The sequence below is a fragment of the Oncorhynchus clarkii genome, chromosome 4 (assembly GCF_045791955.1).
Source record: "Oncorhynchus clarkii lewisi isolate Uvic-CL-2024 chromosome 4, UVic_Ocla_1.0, whole genome shotgun sequence".
Lineage (NCBI taxonomy): Eukaryota > Metazoa > Chordata > Actinopteri > Salmoniformes > Salmonidae > Oncorhynchus > Oncorhynchus clarkii.
Window position 1 is genome coordinate 18,517,551 of NC_092150.1, and position 19,679 is coordinate 18,537,229.

Genomic DNA, 19,679 nt, shown 5'->3' on the forward strand with positions numbered 1-19,679 from the left:
ATCTGGATAGTAAGACAGAACTCTGCAGGCTATATTTGCAGTAGATTGCAACACTGCCCCCTTTGGCAGTTTTATCTTGGCGGAAAACGTTATAGTTAGCAATGGAGATTTCAGAGTTTTTGGTGGTTTTCCTAAGCCAGGATTCAGACACGGCTAAGACATCTGGGTTGGCAGAGCGTGCTAAAGCAGTGAGTAAAACAAACTTAGGGAGGAGGCTTCTAATGTTAACATGCATGAAACCAAGGCTTTTACGTTTACAGAAGTCAACTAATGAGAGCACTTGGGGGGTGGGAGTGGAGCTAGGAACTGCAGGACCTGGATTAACCTCCACATCAGAAGTAGGATAAGGGTACGGCTAAAGACTATACAAACTGGCCGTCTAGCACGTTCAGAACAGAGAGTAAAAGGAGCAGGTTTCTGGGCACGATAGCATAGATCCAAGGCATAGTGTACAGTAAGGTAGGATGTGAGTACATTGGAGGTAAACCTAGGCATTGAGTAATGAAGAGAGAGATATAGTCTCTAGAGATGTTTAAACCAGGTGATGTCATCGCATATGTAGGAGGTGGAACAACATGGTTGGTTAAGGCATATTGAGCAGGGCTAGAGGCTCTACAGTGAAATAAGACAGTAATCACTAAACAGGACAGTAATGGACAAGGCATATTGATATTAGAGAGAGGCATGCGTAGTCAAGTGAACATATGGGTCCAGTGAGTGGTTGGGCTGGCCGGGGACACGGCGATTCAGACAGTTAGCAGGCTAACAAGCTAACAGTTAGTAGGCCGGAGCTAAACAAGCTAGCAGCTAGTAGACCAGGGCAAGCTAGCAGTTAGCAGGCCGGGTTAGCAAGCAAGCAGTTAGCATGGGCTAGACCTCAACTGTACCTGTGGTTCAAACACATCAAGTAAATTAATGCATTTATAGGGTTATCAATTGCATTCAAACATGCTCAAACCACACATTTATTTATAATTTAGTAAGTTAAGTTGTCTCACAGGCTTTGAGATAATGGAATATAAAATACTTTGGGAGATCAAACTCTTTTTTTTAACTGAAGATCAAAGAGGTTCACAGAAGACTCAAACAATTGGGAAAAATCAAATTACATTTATTATTGATGCGGTCGTTTCTTTTGATAAGCAAATATTTTATTATTTCAGTCTAAAGAAACTTTACAATATAAAGAAACATACAAAGGACATCTTTATTACCTACACAAGACACCTAAGTCCCTAAGACAAGATCTGAACTATCCTACCATGAAATACAAAGCAAACCCAAGAGACAGACTGCTTCATATAGAATACTGCCAAGTCGTCAGAAAGGACAATGAACGATACAGGATAATATTTTTTTCCTTCCCCCTTCGACCCCCCCCCCCCCCAAATCTTTCTAATGTTACAGTATTATATATCACAATATAAGTACAGAGATGGCCAACAATTGTATTACACAGAGGACTGAGAGAGGATCAGTGAGCATCAATCTTTACAACGCTATTTCATCAGGAGTAATAGCAAGGACACAGTTTTCCCCGATAAGTTTGACTTTTATCTAGTCTTTAAATTTAAAATTAGGTTCTTTTAGTATTTTTTCCTTTTAAAAGTTTGTCTTAAATTGATAAAAATCCTTCATATTAAAAACTGTAATATGTGGTCGCATGTTAACGAGACGATGGCCTTTGAGTAGGCAATAACCATTCTTGGAACTAATTTGAGATTATTTCCATTGGCAACAGGGGTCAAGGACAGAGTGAGGACGCTGTAGTTGCAAGAATAAACTGTATCAATGACATCAGACATCCCCTTCACCTCTCTCTGTCCTTACAGCTAAATTAAAGGTAGATTGTTTTCACATTTCCTACATGTATACTGACCAGAAACAATAGTGTTTAGGATGCAGTTACTGCATGTTCACATGTTCAAGTAAATATACATACATATTTAATTTTTACCACAATTTTGTTTTTAGCCAACTTAAATCAAATGTCAAGCACATCGTCTCTTTATTATGAAAACATGGACAGTTCACTTATAATTGACTTTAAGCTGTATTCATTGGTAGTGACTGACATATCAAAACATGTCAATGATATCAAAATGCATTATACAGTATTTACAAAGAGGAAATGAAAGGAAAGGAGGGCTCAAGAGTGAGGATGGGGCTGTAGGGGGCGGGGGCGGGACAGAGGGCTGTGTGCCAGTCAGTCTGCTAGAGGAACACTGGAGCGAGTCATTCCTCAAGACAACCTACCCAGAAGATGGACCTGTTTAGCTCTGAATCTGTTTAGCTCCGAATCCAAGCTACTCCATACCGGATCTGCCAACACTATAGCAAGGTCACTGGCAAAAGACCAATCACAGACAGAGGCCAGAATGATTTTAAATAAGAACAAAAATATGTAACTTGTTGATAAATTACTTTTTTTCAAAAAAGCACAACACGTCTTCGCAAGAGAGTCGAACCCCTTGGATTAATAACCATTTCATATGAACGTTTGAGGAACAGCCTTAGGCAAAGTCTTTCCTTAGGTGTGCAGATTCTATGGGCTTTAAAAAAATAATCATCTTAAATACACTTAATAGAAATTCAAACAATATCAAACAAATAAACTAGAATAAAAGAAATAGTTTGACTCACAATTCAGTCAAAGCAGGTAGAATTGTCTCATTTCTCAAAGTATGTATTTGAGGTGAGCAGGTGGACTTAAAGGTAGTCTATGCTCTGTAGAACACTCCTTATTTGTAGCGGGAGAGTGAAGCCCCACCGTGTAGTCACTCCAGTAATTTCACACTCCCATCACCAGTGGTGCTACAGCCCCCCCAAACACAGGATCTAACAGCCCATGGATAGGCCTAGACCCACAGAGGGAACTGGTGGATGGGAGCTCTGTGGTGTTAAGGCGTCAGCATGCTTCAGTTCGGCTGGCACCTAGTGGAACTCGGCTAGCCGAACCGAACGAGTGTGATCTCATACTCTATAACAAAAATACCTTTGCGGCAATAATAAGGTTTGTCCATTTTGAGACGCTGTAGCCAGTATACACTTCCTCAAAATAGTAAGAATTCATCTTAGATAACTCAAGAAATCTGTCAATAAGTTTTATGTTTTTGCCGAGGAGATCTTAGTCGTGCAACTTTACATCTAACAAAGATGTTTGGTGCACTATTTCTCAATTATTTATTTTTTTACAAAATGTCATAATATATGCACAAACTCAAATCGAACGGTTTCAGATGGGAAGCATGCGGACACCTTTTGCCCCTCGCTAAACTATGGTTGCATGTGAGAGGGGTCAGACACCAGATCATAAGGATCTGTGAGGTCAACCCTAACTGGAAGGAAGCAGCTAGAGGTTTGTACACCAAAGACAACATGGAAACCAGTAGCAAGGGGCCTGTATCACGGGATCAGATCAGTAAAATAACATTGAGCCTTGAGTTTGTATGCAGGGTAACAGTGAAATCAATGCAGGAGAAGGAACCACTTTCAGGATTCTCAAGTTGTATATCAAAACAACAAATAAACAAGCACAATACAAGCTCAATATGTTGTATTTACAGGCAGGAACAAAGCCATAGAAGAGCATAGAGGGTCTAAAAACCCTTTCTCTTTACTGAATAGGAAGGACACTGGTCGCAAGACAGAAACATTATTGTTCCAAGCCACCTGAACTGAAAGTAGAATTAGGAGCAACTGTCCAAATTACATTCGATCAGTCCCTCCTTGCACAGTAACAAGCCTGTAGAAATACATATATTATGACATTACATTTTGGGAGGGGTGTGTGTGACCAGACATGTAGATTGACAGACTATTGAGTACCAAAAGATAAAGACATTTCTGAGATCGCCACCCTTTTCACATTCAGAAGTTTTGGGGAACTCCCATGCTAACATGGATGGATGGATGGATGGATGGATGGATGGATGGATGGGAGTTTTAGGAAGGATAATTGTTAGATAAGAGCGATTTCAAACAGCTATCCTTGTATTCCTATAACACCCTGCTTGAGTGTTTACATTTTTTCTGACATATTTTTCTGGTAGTAAAGACACTGGCCACAAATTCTGCGAAGAACAGAAGACAGAGGTATGTGTAGGGGGTTGAAACAAATAAAACAAACAAGAAACATCCAATACCTAAAATCATGTAAACAGAAGTGTCATTGTGCATTTTTTGAGTGTGTGCTCATTCTGTTGTGTATGTTGTTGAGATACAATGTGCCATTAACAGGAAATCAAAACTACAACATTATAGCAATATCAATTATGAAAATTATAACAATAATATTATTAATAAAATACAAACATATCATGAAAACTGTTCTTGCCCTAATATATCACCAGTTCAGCTTTTCATTTCAACAAAAGGACACAGGAATTGAATGAGGGTGAGCTTTGAACCTCTCACTCAACTGCTGCATGCAAAAACAACATTTCAATAAAATAAGAATACAATTATTGAGTGGAGCCACCAGCCTTGATGCTGAAAGGCCTGTTGCTGAGGGGAGTTCCTGCAGACAGCCAGACAGACAGAGTCCCTCATTCTCACTGTCCTGGGCCTGTGAGGAAGCCAGGCAGGCAGGAAGAATCACTGAGTTGGCTCTTCCTGTGGCTCTGAGACTGTTTCCTGCCCTGAACCCCCACTTTGCAAACACTGGGATGGGTGGCCTTGATGGGAATCCTGCGATCCAGTGACATCCCAGGGGGCTGTGAAACACAGCATGCCATCCAGGGGGGAGGAGGAGGGAGAGTAGTGGGGGGGTGGGGGGGAGAAGGGAGGAGAGGAGAGGGAAACGCAAGATGCAGCGGGGTGAGAGGGAAAGGGGGAGAGATAAAAAAAGAAAGAAAATAAAGAAAAATAAAATAAAAAATAAAATCACACACTCATCGTCATGTTGGGTGAATACTGCAAAGAGAGAAGAAGGGAAGGGGGGAAATAGATGAGCCAATGCTAGATTACACTGTTTATATGATGCTACAAAATTCAAGATGCAAGCAATAAGAAACTCCACTCAATGTAATTATGATTCTGTCAATGTATAAGTTTGTTATCATGCATAAGAAGTTTATATAAGACACCCAGGTAAGAATGATACATATTCTCTATGTTGACATTATAAAACAAATCTAATTTCGACAAAGTAAGGTAAAGCCTGAAGGGAAAGTGTTTAGGATAAAGGAATCAAGTCAGCAGTGAGATGAGAATTTCCTCTCAGAAGCACGCTGCCTGATGGTTGCGGGTTAGTGAAGAGAAGGACTGTAGTGCTGTAAAGTACTCACACTTTCACTTTGGAATGGGTTTAAAAAGTTCCCTGCCATCTCCCCATCATCCCGCGGAGTTCCCGGAGGGTTGTTCATGACTGCCATGTTGTTGGGAGAATTCTACACCAAGAGGGAAAGAAATCCAGATTTAGGCTTGCCATTTCTAGTGAATGGATGTTTCATTATAAAGTGCCATTATTTAATGAATGCCTGCTTTGGGTCCAAACCAAGTCATCAGTATTAGAAGTGCCTTCGATAAACTTTAGCTGATGGGTCTGCATTGAAATGAATGCAAGTTTATCTGGTGTGGAGTCTTTAAAGTCTCACCTTTGGCAACCCATCCATGTCACCAGAGCCTGAAAACAACAAGAGAGAGAGATTGACATGAGAGAAAAGCTCATCAATATAAAGCTATGATCAACTGCTCCTCTGGCCGGGGATCACAGGTCATATGCTTTAATTAAGCTATTTGTTTCAAATACAGATGAAACCCAACTTCATTGGCTTCATGTCTCACCTGCCTACAGAATCAATGTGCCTGCTTGCTGCCCATATAATCTGCTTCCATTTCAATCAATATTATGAAAGGAACGTTCCCTCTAGTGTCCACAAGGGGGCATAGTCACACTAGGAAAGCGCTACTTCTCAAGGAACTCAGCTACCGGATTTCAACAATTCAAGCCAGATGACCACATTACTATTGTACAGTAATTCTAAATTATCGCCTAATATTTATATAAAAGTTTCAGAAATGTAAATGTTCATGTTTGTCAGAATGATTGAATGAATTCCAGGTAACAGTTTTACGTGCTGCTGACAGATGAGAAGAATATCATCATATTGATCAGCTGATAGCTGCTATTAAAACTCACCTAGCGATCCGTTCATATGGTGTGGCTCCATGCTTCCCATTCCACCCATTGGGCCATCAGGGCCCGGCCCCATTGTGAACTGTAAGGAAAAAACAAAAGAACAACACAAAAAACAGAGTTACAACTTAATGATGTTTGTCATTATCATATCAAATTGCATAATCAGTGCCTCTACCCATTTGAAAACAGGAACCCCATGAAAAACAAAGAGCCTACTTACATTAGGCCTGTTACCACCAGGGCCAATAGGATTCATCATTGTGTAGATGTTTTCACTGGAATTTGTGGAGTCTGGTGAAAAGGAAACAACAGTTAGTCCAGCCTACAGTATATTTAGGGCTCCCGAGTGGCGCAGCCATCTAAGGCACTGCATCTCAGTGCTTGAGGCATCACTACAGACATCCTAATTAAATCACAACCGGCCATGATTGGGAGTCACATAGGGTGGCGCACAATTGGCCCAGCGTCGCCCGGGTTTGGCCGGTATACGCCATCATTGTAAATAAGAATTTGTTCTTAACTGACTTGCCTAGTTAAATAAAGGTTAAATAAAAATAACAAAATAATCATATTTGAGCAGAACTACACAGTACTGTATTGCCTTCTCCCACATGAATGAACAGCCTTGAGATTGAACACTACAAAACCACCAAAACATGACAATGATTCACACTTAAACATGCAGGCTATAATTCATCTACCCATTGCCTAATGTCTCACACTTTTCAAATCTCATGTTCCCATGAACTTGGGGTTAAATCCTGATGACTACAGAGCCAGTGGGAAGTAAACAGGACCAGCACATCATGCTGCTCTCATTGTGTCTCCATCCTGCATAGAATATGAGAATTGAAGGGACCTTGATCCGACATTGTAGTGTGGTCAGAGTAGGAGATAGATGAACATAAAAAAATAAAGGAATCGCAAAATTGTGAAAGAGAGAGGGAAAAAGAGGGCAAGAGAACGGGAGAAAGAGAAAAATAAACAGAAAGAGGTAGGGAATGTGGGGTTTGTTGCCTGGTTCTGGTCCTGGGTGTAGTATGTGCAGTCGTGACTGGGTGTATGTGTGTGTGGGGAAGGGGGTCTTGGCGACTGTAGTGGAAAAGCATGTGAGAAGTGCTGTGCACATGTTGCCCAGGCAACACATCACAATAGGTGTATGTAAATAATAAATAGTGGATACAAAAAGAAACCTCTCCACACCCCAACAAAAACAGCACATCCACAGGATGTTTGTCCAGAGCGGTGTGTTCTGACTGTACTGTCAACAGGAACATCAGACTGATGCAGCATCAGTGAGAACAACAGATGATCGCAGCTTGGTAGTCTGCCAATTGATACACATCCAGTATGTAGCTATCCACAAAATAATCTAAGATTACTTAAAATAAAAATGATTAGGTAAACAAAGTCGCCAAGTGTGACTGACAGCAGAATGGTGAATGAAAACAACCAGTTTAAATAGATTGAGGAGTGATATGGAGACATAAGTGTTGCGTACCTCCTGGGCTAGGCATGATGGGAGTTCCTGGTGGGCCTCCGCCCCCTGGAGGACCCTGGGAGAAAGACGAGAGGAGGAGAGAGAGAGATTTAGAGGATAGATATTTCCAAAACATCTAGACATACAGTGCCTTCAGAAAATATTTACACCCCTTGACTTTTTCCAAATTTTGTGGGGTTACAAGGTGAGATTAAAATGTATTTATTTGTGATTTTTTTTGTCAATGATCTACACAAAATACAAATATTTATGAAAAATAAAACACTAATATATGTTGATTATATAAGTATTAAAAACCCTTGAGTCAATACATATTAGAATCACCTTTGACAGTGATTACAGCAGTGAGTCTTTCTGGGTAAATCCATGAACTTTGCACACCTGGATTAGAAAATAATTGCACATTTTTCTTAAAAAAAATATTTAAACACTGTCAAGTTGGTTGTTGAGCATTGCTAGACAGGCATTTTTAAGTCTTGCCATAGATTTTCACGCTGATTTAAGTCAAAACTGCTAGGCCACTCAGGAACAGTCAATGTTGTCTTGGTAGGCAACTCCAGTGTATATTTGGCCTTGTGTTTTAGGTTATTGTCCTGCTGAAAGGTGAATTTATAAGCTTTATTCAGTTTATTTTTATCCTTAAAAACTCCCTAGTCCTTGTCGATGACAAGCATACCCAAATCATGATGCTGCCACCACCATGCTTGAAAATATGAAGAGTGGTACTCAGTGATGTGTTGCGTTGGATATGCTCCAAACATTACACTTTGCATTCAGGACAAAGTGAATTTCTTTGCCACATTTTTGGCAGTTTTACTTTAGTGTCATATTGCAAACAGGTTGCATGTTTTGGAATATTTTTTATTCTGTACAGGTTTCCTTCTTTTCACCCTATCATTTAGCTTAGTATTGTAGAGTGACTACAATGTTGTTGATCCATCCTCAGTTTTCTCCTATCACAGCCAATACTCTAACTGTTTCTTTCCTCTCTGTCAACTGAGTTAGGAAGGACACCTGTATCGTTGTAGTGACTGGGTGAATTGATACACCATCCAAAGTGTAACTAATAACTTCCTCATGCTTAAAGGAATATTCAACGTCTTTATTTTTACCCATCTACGAATAGGCACCATTCTTTGCGAGGCATTGGAAAGCCACCCTGGTCTTTGGTTGAATCTGTGTTTGAAATTCACTGCTTAACTGAGGGACCTTACAGATAATTGTAGCCCTTCAAAAATCATGTTAAACATTATTATTGCACACAGTGTCCATGCAGCTTATTATGTGACTTGTTAAACACATATTTACTCCTGAACTTATTTAGGATTGCCATAACAAAGGGGTTCAATACTTAGACGCAATACATTTCTGCTTTTCATTTTCTATGAAAAACATAATCCCACATTGACATCATGGGGTATTGTGTGTAGGCCAGTGACACACAATCTCAATTGAAATCGGTTTTAAATTCAGGCTGTAACACAACAAAATGTTGAAAAAGTCAAGGGGTGTGAAAACTTTCTCAACGCACTGTATACAGTAGCATGCCAGTCAGATGTCAGCTATGGCTAACAATACTAACCAGTGTTTAGGCTTGAGACTTACCACATAGTTGCCAGGAGATGACGAGGAATAGGCTATCTACAGAAAGAGAATAGAAAGGGGAAACAATCAGTAAACTCATGACTTTCACAACAAAGAAACTCCTCTAAAATCAATGAGGCATTAGAGTGAGTGAGAAGGTGAGTGAGCATGACTTACTGAGTTTGCGTTGGGATTGGGCCAGGGACCTCGACCTCCAGGACCCCTGAGACAGAGAGAGGGGAGGAAAATAGGCTGTGTGAGAGAGGCTCACTGCGGAACAAATTAGAGCTTGTATTTGCTCAAATTGTTACTTGTCAAATATTCTTACATACTATCAGTGCTATTAATAGCAATTCCAATCGTACTTCAAATATTTGGACCAAAAAATATCATGGTAAGTAGATGGAGGTGATTAAATGCCTTTGGAGAATGACTGTACTCACATATTCATCCCTGGCATGCCTGGTCCCATGGAGTTGGGAGGAGGCCTCATTCCACCACCATAGTTCTACACAGAGAGAGGAATACACCGCGTCAACCCTTGGTACTAGTGAGGACAATACATGCCAGGGATCCCCTTCTCATTTGTTGTGTTTAAGACAGATACCAGTTTTTAATGACTTGATCCTGATCAGAAATGTACGTGCATAATAATAACAGGGGCATGTGTGTCTGAATATGTGGTGTGCATTTGCACGTGTGTGTTGTGATGGTTGCGTGGAGCAGTAGCGTGGAGCAGGACACAGAATAGCTCCATTCAGAGGTAGAGTTTTGTTCAGCGGATGATTACACTGGTCGAGCAGTTGTCGCACAAGCTGCTGAATTGTTGTCTGCCAAAGTTACACAATGAGGGTAGCTGGGAGGGGTAGGGAGAGGCAGGGAGAAGGGGAGGGAAAAGGGCATAGAGAATGGAAGGGAGAAGGGCAGGGAGAAGGGCAGGGAGAAGGGGAGGGAGAAGTTGAGGGAGAAGGGCAGGGAGAAGGGCAGAAGGGCAGGGAGAATGGTAGGGAGGGGCAGGGAGAGGCAGGGAGAAGGGCAGGGAGAAGGGCAGCGGGGCACATGAAGCTCAAACTGACTTGGTGATTGGAAACGAGACTGTGGATTTATACTTAACAAGGAGAGGGGTTTTTGGCCTTCATTTTTTTAAATGTATTTTATTTCACCTTTATTTAACCAGGTAGGCCAGTTGAGAACAAGTTCTCATTTACAATTGCGACCTGGCCAAGATACAGCAAAGCAGTTCGACACATACAACAACAGAGTTACACATGGAGTAAAACAAACATACAGTCAATAATACAGTAGAAACAATTCTATATACGATGTGAGCAAATGAGGTGAGATAATGGAGGTAAATGCAAAAAAAGGCCATGGTGGCAAAGTAAATACAATATAGCAAGTAAAACACTGGAATGGTAGATTTGCAGTGGAAGAATGTGCAAAGTAGAAATAAGAATAATGGGGTGCAAAGGAGCAAAATAAATAAAATAAAATAAATACAGTAGGGAAAGAGGTAGTTGTTTGGGCTAAATTATAGATGGGCTATGTACAGGTGCAGTAATCTGTGAGCTGCTCTGACAGCTGGTGCTTAAAGCTAGTGAGGGAGATAAGTGTTTCCAGTTTCAGAGATTTTTGTAGTTCGTTCCAGTCATTGGCAGCAGAGAACTGGAAGGAGAGGCGGCCAAAGAAATAATTGGTTTTTGGGGGTGACCAGAGAGATATACAGTGCCTTGCGAAAGTATTCGGCCCCCTTGAACTTTGCGACCTTTTGCCACATTTCAGGCTTCAAACATAAAGATATAAAACTGTATTTTTTTGTGAAGAATCAACAACAAGTGGGACACAATAATGAAGTGGAACGACATTTATTGGATATTTCAAACTTTTTTAACAAATCAAAAACTGAAAAATTGGGCGTGCAAAATTATTCAGCCCCCTTAAGTTAATACTTTGTAGCGCCACCTTTTGCTGCGATTACAGCTGTAAGTCGCTTGGGGTATGTCTCTATCAGTTTTGCACATCGAGAGACTGAATTTTTTTCCCATTCCTCCTTGCAAAACAGCTCGAGCTCAGTGAGGTTGGATGGAGAGCATTTGTGAACAGCAGTTTTCAGTTCTTTCCACAGATTCTCGATTGGATTCAGGTCTGGACTTTGCCTTGGCCATTCTAACACCTGGATATGCTTATTTTTGAACCATTCCATTGTAGATTTTGCTTTATGTTTTGGATCATTGTCTTGTTGGAAAACAAATCTCCGTCCCAGTCTCAGGTCTTTTGCAGACTCCATCAGGTTTTCTTCCAGAATGGTCCTGTATTTGGCTCCATCCATCTTCCCATCAATTTTAACCATCTTCCCTGTCCCTGCTGAAGAAAAGCAGGCCCAAACCATGATGCTGCCACCACCATGTTTGACAGTGGGGATGTTGTGTTCAGGGTGATGAGCTGTGTTGCTTTTACGCCAAACATAACGTTTTGCATTGTTGCCAAAAAGTTCAATTTTGGTTTCATCTGACCAGAGCACCTTCTTCCACATGTTTGGTGTGTCTCCCAGGTGGCTTGTGGCAAACTTTAAACAACACTTTTTATGGATATCTTTAAGAAATGGCTTTCTTCTTGCCACTCTTCCATAAAGGCCAGATTTGTGCAATATACGACTGATTGTTGTCCTATGGACAGAGTCTCCCACCTCAGCTGTAGATCGCTGCAGTTCATCCAGAGTGATCATGGGCCTCTTGGCTGCATCTCTGATCAGTCTTCTCCTTGTATGAGCTGAAAGTTTAGAGGGACGGCCAGGTCTTGGTGGATTTGCAGTGGTCTGATACTCCTTCCACTTCAATATTATCGCGTGCACAGTGCTCCTTGGGATGTTTAAAGCTTGGGAAATCTTTTTGTATCCAAATCCGGCTTTAAACTTCTTCACAACAGTATCTCGGACCTGCCTGGTGTGTTCCTTGTTCTTCATGATGCTCTCTGCGCTTTTAACGGACCTCTGAGACTATCACAGTGCAGGTGCATTTATACGGAGACTTGATTACACACAGGTGGATTGTATTTATCATCATTAGTCATTTAGGTCAACATTGGATCATTCAGAGATCCTCACTGAACTTCTGGAGAGAGTTTGCTGCACTGAAAGTAAAGGGGCTGAATAATTTTGCACGCCCAATTTTTCAGTTTTTGATTTGTTAAAAAAGTTTGAAATATCCAATAAATGTCGTTCCACTTCATGATTGTGTCCCACTTGTTGTTGATTCTTCACAAAAAAATACAGATTTATATCTTTATGTTTGAAGCCTGAAATGTGGCAAAAGGTCGCAAAGTTCAAGGGGGCCGAATACTTTCGCAACGCACTGTACCTGCTGGAGCGCGTGCTACAGGTGGGTGATGCTATGGTGACCAGCGAGCTGAGATAAGGGGGGACTTTACCTAGCAGGGTCTTGTAGATGACATGGAGCCAGTGGGTTTGGCGACGAGTATGAAGCGAGGGCCAGCCAACGAGAGCGTACAGGTCGCAATGGTGGGTAGTATATGGGCTTTGGTGACAAAACGGATGGCACTGTGATAGACTGCATCCAATTTGTTGAGTAGGGTATTGGAGGCTATTTTGTAAATGACATCGCCGTCGAGGATTGGTAGGATGGTCAGTTTTACAAGGGTATGTTTGGCAGCATGAGTGAAGGATGCTTTGTTGCGAAATAGGAAGCCAATTCTAGATTTAACTTTGGATTGGAGATATTTGATATGAGTCTGGAAGGAGAGTTTACAGTCTAACCAGACACCTAGGTATTTGTAGTTGTCCACGTATTCTAAGTCAGAGCTGTCCAGAGTAGTGATGTTGGACAGGTGGGCAGGTGCAGGCAGCTGTCGGTTGAAGAGCCAGCATTTAGTTTAACTTGTATTTAAGAGCAATTGGAGGCCACGGAAGGAGAGTTGTATGGCATTGAAGCTTGCCTGGAGGGTTGTTAACACAGTGTCCAAAGAAGGGCCAGAAGTATACAGAATGGTGTCGTCTGCGTAGAGGTGGATCAGAGACTCACCAGCAGCAAGAGCGACATCATTGATGTATACAGAGAAGAGAGTCGGTCCAAGAATTGAACCCTGTGGCACCCCCATAGAGACTGCCAGAGGTCCGGACAACAGACCCTCCGATTTGACACACTGAACTCTATCAGAGAAGTAGTTGGTAAACCAGGCGAGGCAATCATTTGAGAAACCAAGGCTGTCGAGTTTGCAGATGAGGATGTGGTGATTGACAGAGTCGAAAGCCACGGCCAGATCAATGAATATGGCTGCACAGTAATGTTTCTTATCGATGGCGGTTAAGATATCGTTTAGGACCTTGAGCGTGGCTGAGGTGCACCCATGATCAGCTCTGAAACCAGATTGCATAGCAGAGAGGGTATGGTGAGATTCGAAATGGTCGGTAATCTGTTTGTTGACTTGGCTTTCGAAGACCTTAGAAAGGCAGGGTAGGATAGATAAAGGTCTGTAGCAGTTTGGGTCAAGAGTGTCCCCCCCTTTGAAGAGGGGGATGACCGCAGCTGCATTCCAATCTTTGGGAATCTCAGACGACACGAAAGAGAGGTTGAAATTTTAGAAAGAGAGGGCCCAGATTGTCTAGCCCGGCTGATTTGTAGGGGTCCAGATTTTGCAGCTCTTTCAGAACATCAGCTGACTGGATTTGGGAGAAGGAGAAATGGGGAAGGCATGGGCGAGTTGCTGTTGACCGGGGTAGCGGTAGCCAGGTGGAAAGCATGGCCAGCCGTAGAAAAATGCTTATTGAAATTCTCAATTATAGTGGATTTATCAGTGGTGACAGTGTTTCCTATATTCAGTGCAGTGGGCAGCTGGGAGGAGGTGTTCTTATTCTCCATGGACTTTATAGTGTCCCAGAACCTTTTTGAGTTAGTGTTGCAGGAAGCAAATTTCTGCTTGAAAAAGCTAGCCTTGGCTTGTCTAACTGCCTGTGTATATTGGTTTCTAGCTTCCCTGAAAAGCTGCATATCACGGGGACTGTTCGATGCTAATGTGTTGGTTAAGCGCAGTCAGGTCTGGGGAGAACCAAGGGCTACATCTGTTCCTGGTTATACATTTCTTGAATGGGGCATGCTTATTTAAGATGGTTAGGAAGGCATTTAAAATAAAAAAAAACAGGCATCCTCTACTGACGGGATGAGATCAATATCCTTCCAGGATACCTCGGCCAGGTCGATCAGAAAGGCCTGCTCGCTGAAGTGTTTCAGGGAGCATTTGACAGTGATGAGTGGAGGTCGTTTGACCGCTGACCCATTACGGATGCAGGCAATGAGGCAGTGATCGCTGAGATCTTGGTTGAAGACAGCATAGGTGTATTTAGAGGGCAAGTTGGTTAGGATGATATCTATGAGGGTGCCCGTGTTTACGGCTTTGGGGAGGTACCTGGTAGGTTCATTGATAATTTGTGTGAGATTGAGGGCATCAAGCTTAGATTGTAGGATGGCTGGGGTGTTAAGCATGTTCCAGTTTAGGTCACCTAGCAGCACGAGCTCTGAAGATAAATGGGGGGCAATCAGTTCACATATGGTGTCCAGAGCACAGCTGGGGACAGAGGGTGGTCTATAGCAGGCGGCAACGGTGGGAGAGTTGTTTTTAGAGAGGTGGATTTTTAAAAGTAGAAGTTCAAATTGTTTGGGTACAGACCTGGATAGTAGGACAGAACTCTGCAGGCTATCTTTGCAGTAGATTGCAACACCGCCTCCTTTGGCAGTTCTATATTGTCTGAAAATGTTGTAGTTAGGGATGAACATTTCTGCATTTTTGGTGGTCTTCCTAAGCCAGGATTCAGACACAGCTAGAACATCCGGGTTGGCAGAGTGTGCTAAAGCAGTGAATAAAACAAACATGCATGAAACCAAGGATATTACGGTTACAGAAGTCATCAAAAGAGAGCGCCTGGGGAATAGGAGTGGAGCTAGGCACTGCAGGGCCTGGATTCACCAGAGGAAATTAGGAGGACTATGACTATCGGTAGCAAGCTAGCATAGGATGGAGGTCTGTTTTTAGCCACCTCGTGCGTTTCCGTCGGTAGGATTAATGGGGTCCCGTGTGGTAGAGGGGATCAATCCAATTTGCAAAAAAATTATATAGTTATAGAGGCCCAAAAAAAAAGAAAACAATTGTCCAATAGATCTATTCAGATAGCAGCCGATAAGACAGCTAACGTTTAGCGGGCCGCAGATGGGCGTTCAGGTAACGTCGGGACGGAGGAGCTAGCTGGATAACTCCCTCGGGCAGATAACGTCGGTAGTCCAGTTGTGAAGGCCCGATGGGGCTCCGCGTTGGCAGTAAAACGGGTCCGGATAGGTGATTGTAGCCCAGGAGTGGCTGATGGAACTCTTCAGCTGGCTAGCTCCGGAATAATTGATGTTTGCTCTGGGATCGACGTAAGCCGATAGTCACACGGATAGCAGCTAGCTAGCTGCGAGATCCAGGTATAAATGTCCAGAGCTTGCGGTTGAAATCCGGGGACATGGAGAGAAAAATAGGTCCGGTATGTTCCGGTCCGAGCCACGCCGTACAAAACTGGCGATAGATTTTCGAGCTAAAGGATAGCTGATGACCACAAACCGTGGTTAGCTGAATACTAACGATTAGCCAGTAAAGAAGCTAACTAGCTTCAGACTAGCTTCTGATTAGCTTCTGGTTAGCTTCAGGCTAGCTTCTGGTTAGCTTCTGGTTAGCTTCTGGCTAGCTTCTGGTTAGCTTCTGGCTAGCTTCTGGTTAGCTTCTGGCTAGCTTCTATGGAGGATTACAGATTTGAGGTAAATAATACTTTTTTAATAAATTGGTGAGGCGTGTTGCAGGAGAGTGTTTTGAAGTTGAGTTTATGGAAAATAAAAAATATATATAAAAAGGTATGCGAAGAAAGTTGTAAATATATATATATATACAGGACACAACAAGATGAGGACAAAGGACGTCTGACTGCTATGCCATCTTGGTGACGCACACTTCATCAAGGTGTCTGGACCTGGATTTTTTTATGACACCAATTACAGCAATTACACCACATGACCAAAAGTATGTGTACAGCTGCTCGACAAACATCTCATTCCAAAATAATTGCCATTAATATGGAGTTGGTCCCCTCTTTACTGCCTCCACTCTTCTGAGAAGGCTTTCCACTAGATGTTGGAACATTGATGCAAGGACTTGCTTTCATTCAGTCACAAGAGCATTAGTAAGGTCGGGCACTGACGTTGGGCGATTAGACCTGTCTGGCAGTTCCAATTCATCCCAAAGGTGTTAAGGTCAGGGCTCTGTGCAGGACAGTCAAATTTTTCCACACTGATCTCGACAAACCATTTCTGTATGGACCTTGAATTGTGAATGGGGGCATTGTCATGCTGAGACAGGAAAGGACCTTCCCCAAACTGTTGCCACAAAGTTGGAAGCACAGAATCATCTAGAATGTCATTGTATGCTGTAGCGTTAAGATGTCCCTTCACTGGAACTAAGGGGCCTAGCCAAAACATGAAAAACAGCCCCAGACCATTATTCCTCCTCCACCAAACGTTACAGTTGGCACTATGCATTTGGGCAGGTAGCGTTCTCTTGGCATCCGCCAAACCCAAATTTGTCCGTCGGACTGCTAGATGGTGAAGAGTGATTCATCACTCCAGAGAAGGCGTTTCCACTGCTCTAGAGTCCAATGGCGGCAAGCTTACACCACTCCAGCCAATGCTTGGCATCGCGTATGGTGATCTTAGGCTTGTGTGCAAGCTGCTCGGTCATGGAAACCCATTTCATGAAGCTCCGGGACAAACAGTTATTGTCCTGACATTGCTTCCAGAGGCAGTTTGGAACTCGGTAGTGAGTGTTGCAACCTTGGACAGATCATTTTTACGCACTACGCGCTTCAGCACTCGGCGGTCTCGTTCTGTTAGCCCCACCCCTTCGTGGCTAAGCTGTTGTTGCTCCTAAACATTTCCACTTCACAATAACAGCACTTACAGTTGACCTGGGCAGCTCTAGCAGGGCAGAAATTTGATAAATGGATTTGTTGGAAAAGTGGCATCCTATGACTGTGATGCATTGAAAGTCACTGAGCTCTTCAGTAAGGCCATTCTACTACAAATATTTGTCTATAGAGATTTCATGCAAAAAATAGTGTATTTGTGATTACCGTAATTTCCGGACTATAAGCCGCTAATTTTTTCCCACGCTTTGAACCTGGCGGTTTATACAATGACGCAGCTAATTTATGGATTTTTCCCGCTTTCACAAGATTCATGCCGCCAAAAAACTGAGCACCGTCACATAATGTGACGTAAATCGAGCGAGCTCAAACTTCCCATAATTCTGATTACGGTAGTCATTTTGTCACCCTCATCTGGCAAAGACACAGAGAAATGCATATGATGTAGTTTTCAAGTTGTAGGCGATCGATCTGGCTGTTGGAAAAGGAAATAGAGCTGCTGACAGCGTGGAGCATTGTCAAAAAATCCACTATCATCAACGGGTTTCAAAAGGCTGGACTGCTGCGTGTTGAAGAGGGCAGCGATCCAACATCGGATGAAGCAATTCTGAGGCTATTCAACTCCGACACCAAAGGAGATGACTTCAGTGGTTTCAGTGCACAGGAGGAGGAAGATAGTGACCAATGACTTTCTTGGTAGGCTACTGTTTACTGCTATTTTTAAAATTTTTGTTACAAGCTGTGTTTCGTTTAAAAGCCTATTTATTTTTGTTACAAGCCGTGTTTCGTTTAAAGGCTGTGTAAAGTTGTTTCAATGTACCGGTAGGCACCTGCGGCTTATAGACATGTGCGGCTTATTTATGTACAAAATACATATTTTTTAAAAATTCAGTGGGTGCGTTTTATATTCAGGTGCGCTTAAATAGTCCAGAAATGATGGTATACATTTTTAATTGAGCTTTTCCAGATAGAAATACTTTAGGTTGAGACAGACATTAGTGAATAAGTAGCGATGAAAGCAACCTTGTGTGTTTAGTGTGTTATGCTGTAAATGGACATGGGGATCATGGATAGAGGGGTGGAGCAGCAGAGTTTAGGGGGAGTCATGGTGTCTGCCTGTACCTGTGGGCCCATGCCACCCATCCCTCTGGGGGGATTCATCCGCATCGGGCCGCCCATGTTTGGATGTCCTGGAGGAGGGATGATCGAGAGGAAGTCCGTCAGCATTGGACAATTTCAGACCAAATACATTCTACAAGCACATATCCCTAAAGCTGCAATATGCAATGTTAGTTATAGATCTGTCATTTTCATTGAAAGCAAATCTAAGAAGCAGTAGATCTGTTCTGTGTGTCCAATTTCTATGCTTCCCGTTCTTAAGTTCCGTTTTTGCGTCTTTTACTTTGGGTTTTGTACACCAGCTTCAAACAGCTGAAAATACAAAAATGGTGGTTATTGAAAAAATATTTTACAGCGATTTAGATGGTTTGCTTGTTTTGTCACAGAAACTATTGGATTTTTTGCAACCAGGAAATGGCGGAGTGATTTCTGCATATTGCACCTTTAAAGGGATATTGCACCTTTAACCTCTTGGATCTCTAGGGGCGCTATTTCATTTTTGGATAAAAAACGTTCCCGTTTTAAGCGCAATATTTTGTCACGAAAAGATGCTCGACTATGCATATTATTGACCGTTTTGGAAAGAAAACACTCTGAAGTTTCAGAATCTGCAAAGATATTGTCTGTAAGTGCCCCAGAACTCATTCTACAGGCGAAACCAAGATGATACGTCAACCAGGAAATGAGCAGAATCTCTGAAGCTCTGTTTTCCATTGTCTCCTTATATGGCTGTGATTGCGCAAGGAATGAGCCTACACTTTCTGTCGTTTCCCCAAGGTGTTTGTAGCATTGTGACGTATTTGTAGGCATTTCATTGGAAGATTGACCATAAGAGACTACATTTTCCAAGTGTCTGCCTGGTGTCCCTGCGTCGAAATTGGAGCGCAAAGCCAGGTGCAATTATTTTTCCATTTGAGAGCAAGGAGAAACCAGGCTTCCACGAAGGATATATCATCGAAGAGATATGTGGAAAAACACCTTGAGGATTGATTCTAAACCACGTTTGCCATGTTTCAGTCGATATTATGGAGTTAATTTGGAAAAAAGTTCGCGTTTTGAGTGCTGATTTATTTTTATTTTTTTTTGGTAGCCAAATGTGATGTACAAAACGGAGCTATTTCTAATACACAAAGAATCTTTTTGGAAAAAATGAGCATTGCTATCTAACTGAGAGTCTCCTCATTGAAAACATCAGAAGTTATTCAAAGGTAAGTTATTTTATTTGAAGGCTTTACTTGTTTTTGTGATAGTTGCCTGATAAATGCTAACGCTAATGCTAACGCTAAATGCTACGCTAGCTAGCTACTGTTACACAAATGATTGTTTTCCTATGGTTGAAAAGCATATTTTGAAAATCTGAGATGACAGTGTTGTTA

At 42.2% G+C, this 19,679-nt stretch overlaps 1 protein-coding gene across 3 annotated transcripts in view; it reads right to left on the reverse strand.

Moving 5' to 3' along the window:
- Positions 1–1,095: 1,095 nt before the first annotated feature.
- The window catches only part of LOC139406550 (single-stranded DNA-binding protein 3-like), a 134,085-nt gene continuing 115,501 nt past the window's right edge, over positions 1,096–19,679 (reverse strand). For 2 of the 3 annotated variants that reach the window (XM_071149251.1, XM_071149252.1), the window contains 10 exons: positions 18,307–18,374; positions 9,671–9,735; positions 9,405–9,450; positions 9,249–9,284; positions 7,644–7,698; positions 6,363–6,433; positions 6,143–6,221; positions 5,598–5,626; positions 5,289–5,390; positions 1,096–4,914 (listed from right to left, as the gene is read on the reverse strand). In XM_071149251.1, the coding sequence (XP_071005352.1) occupies positions 4,885–4,914; positions 5,289–5,390; positions 5,598–5,626; positions 6,143–6,221; positions 6,363–6,433; positions 7,644–7,698; positions 9,249–9,284; positions 9,405–9,450; positions 9,671–9,735; positions 18,307–18,374 (581 nt within the window). In that variant the 3' untranslated portion in view covers positions 1,096–4,884. The remainder of the gene's footprint in view (positions 4,915–5,288; positions 5,391–5,597; positions 5,627–6,142; positions 6,222–6,362; positions 6,434–7,643; positions 7,699–9,248; positions 9,285–9,404; positions 9,451–9,670; positions 9,736–18,306; positions 18,375–19,679) is intronic. The other variant, XM_071149250.1, reaches the window with a different exon arrangement.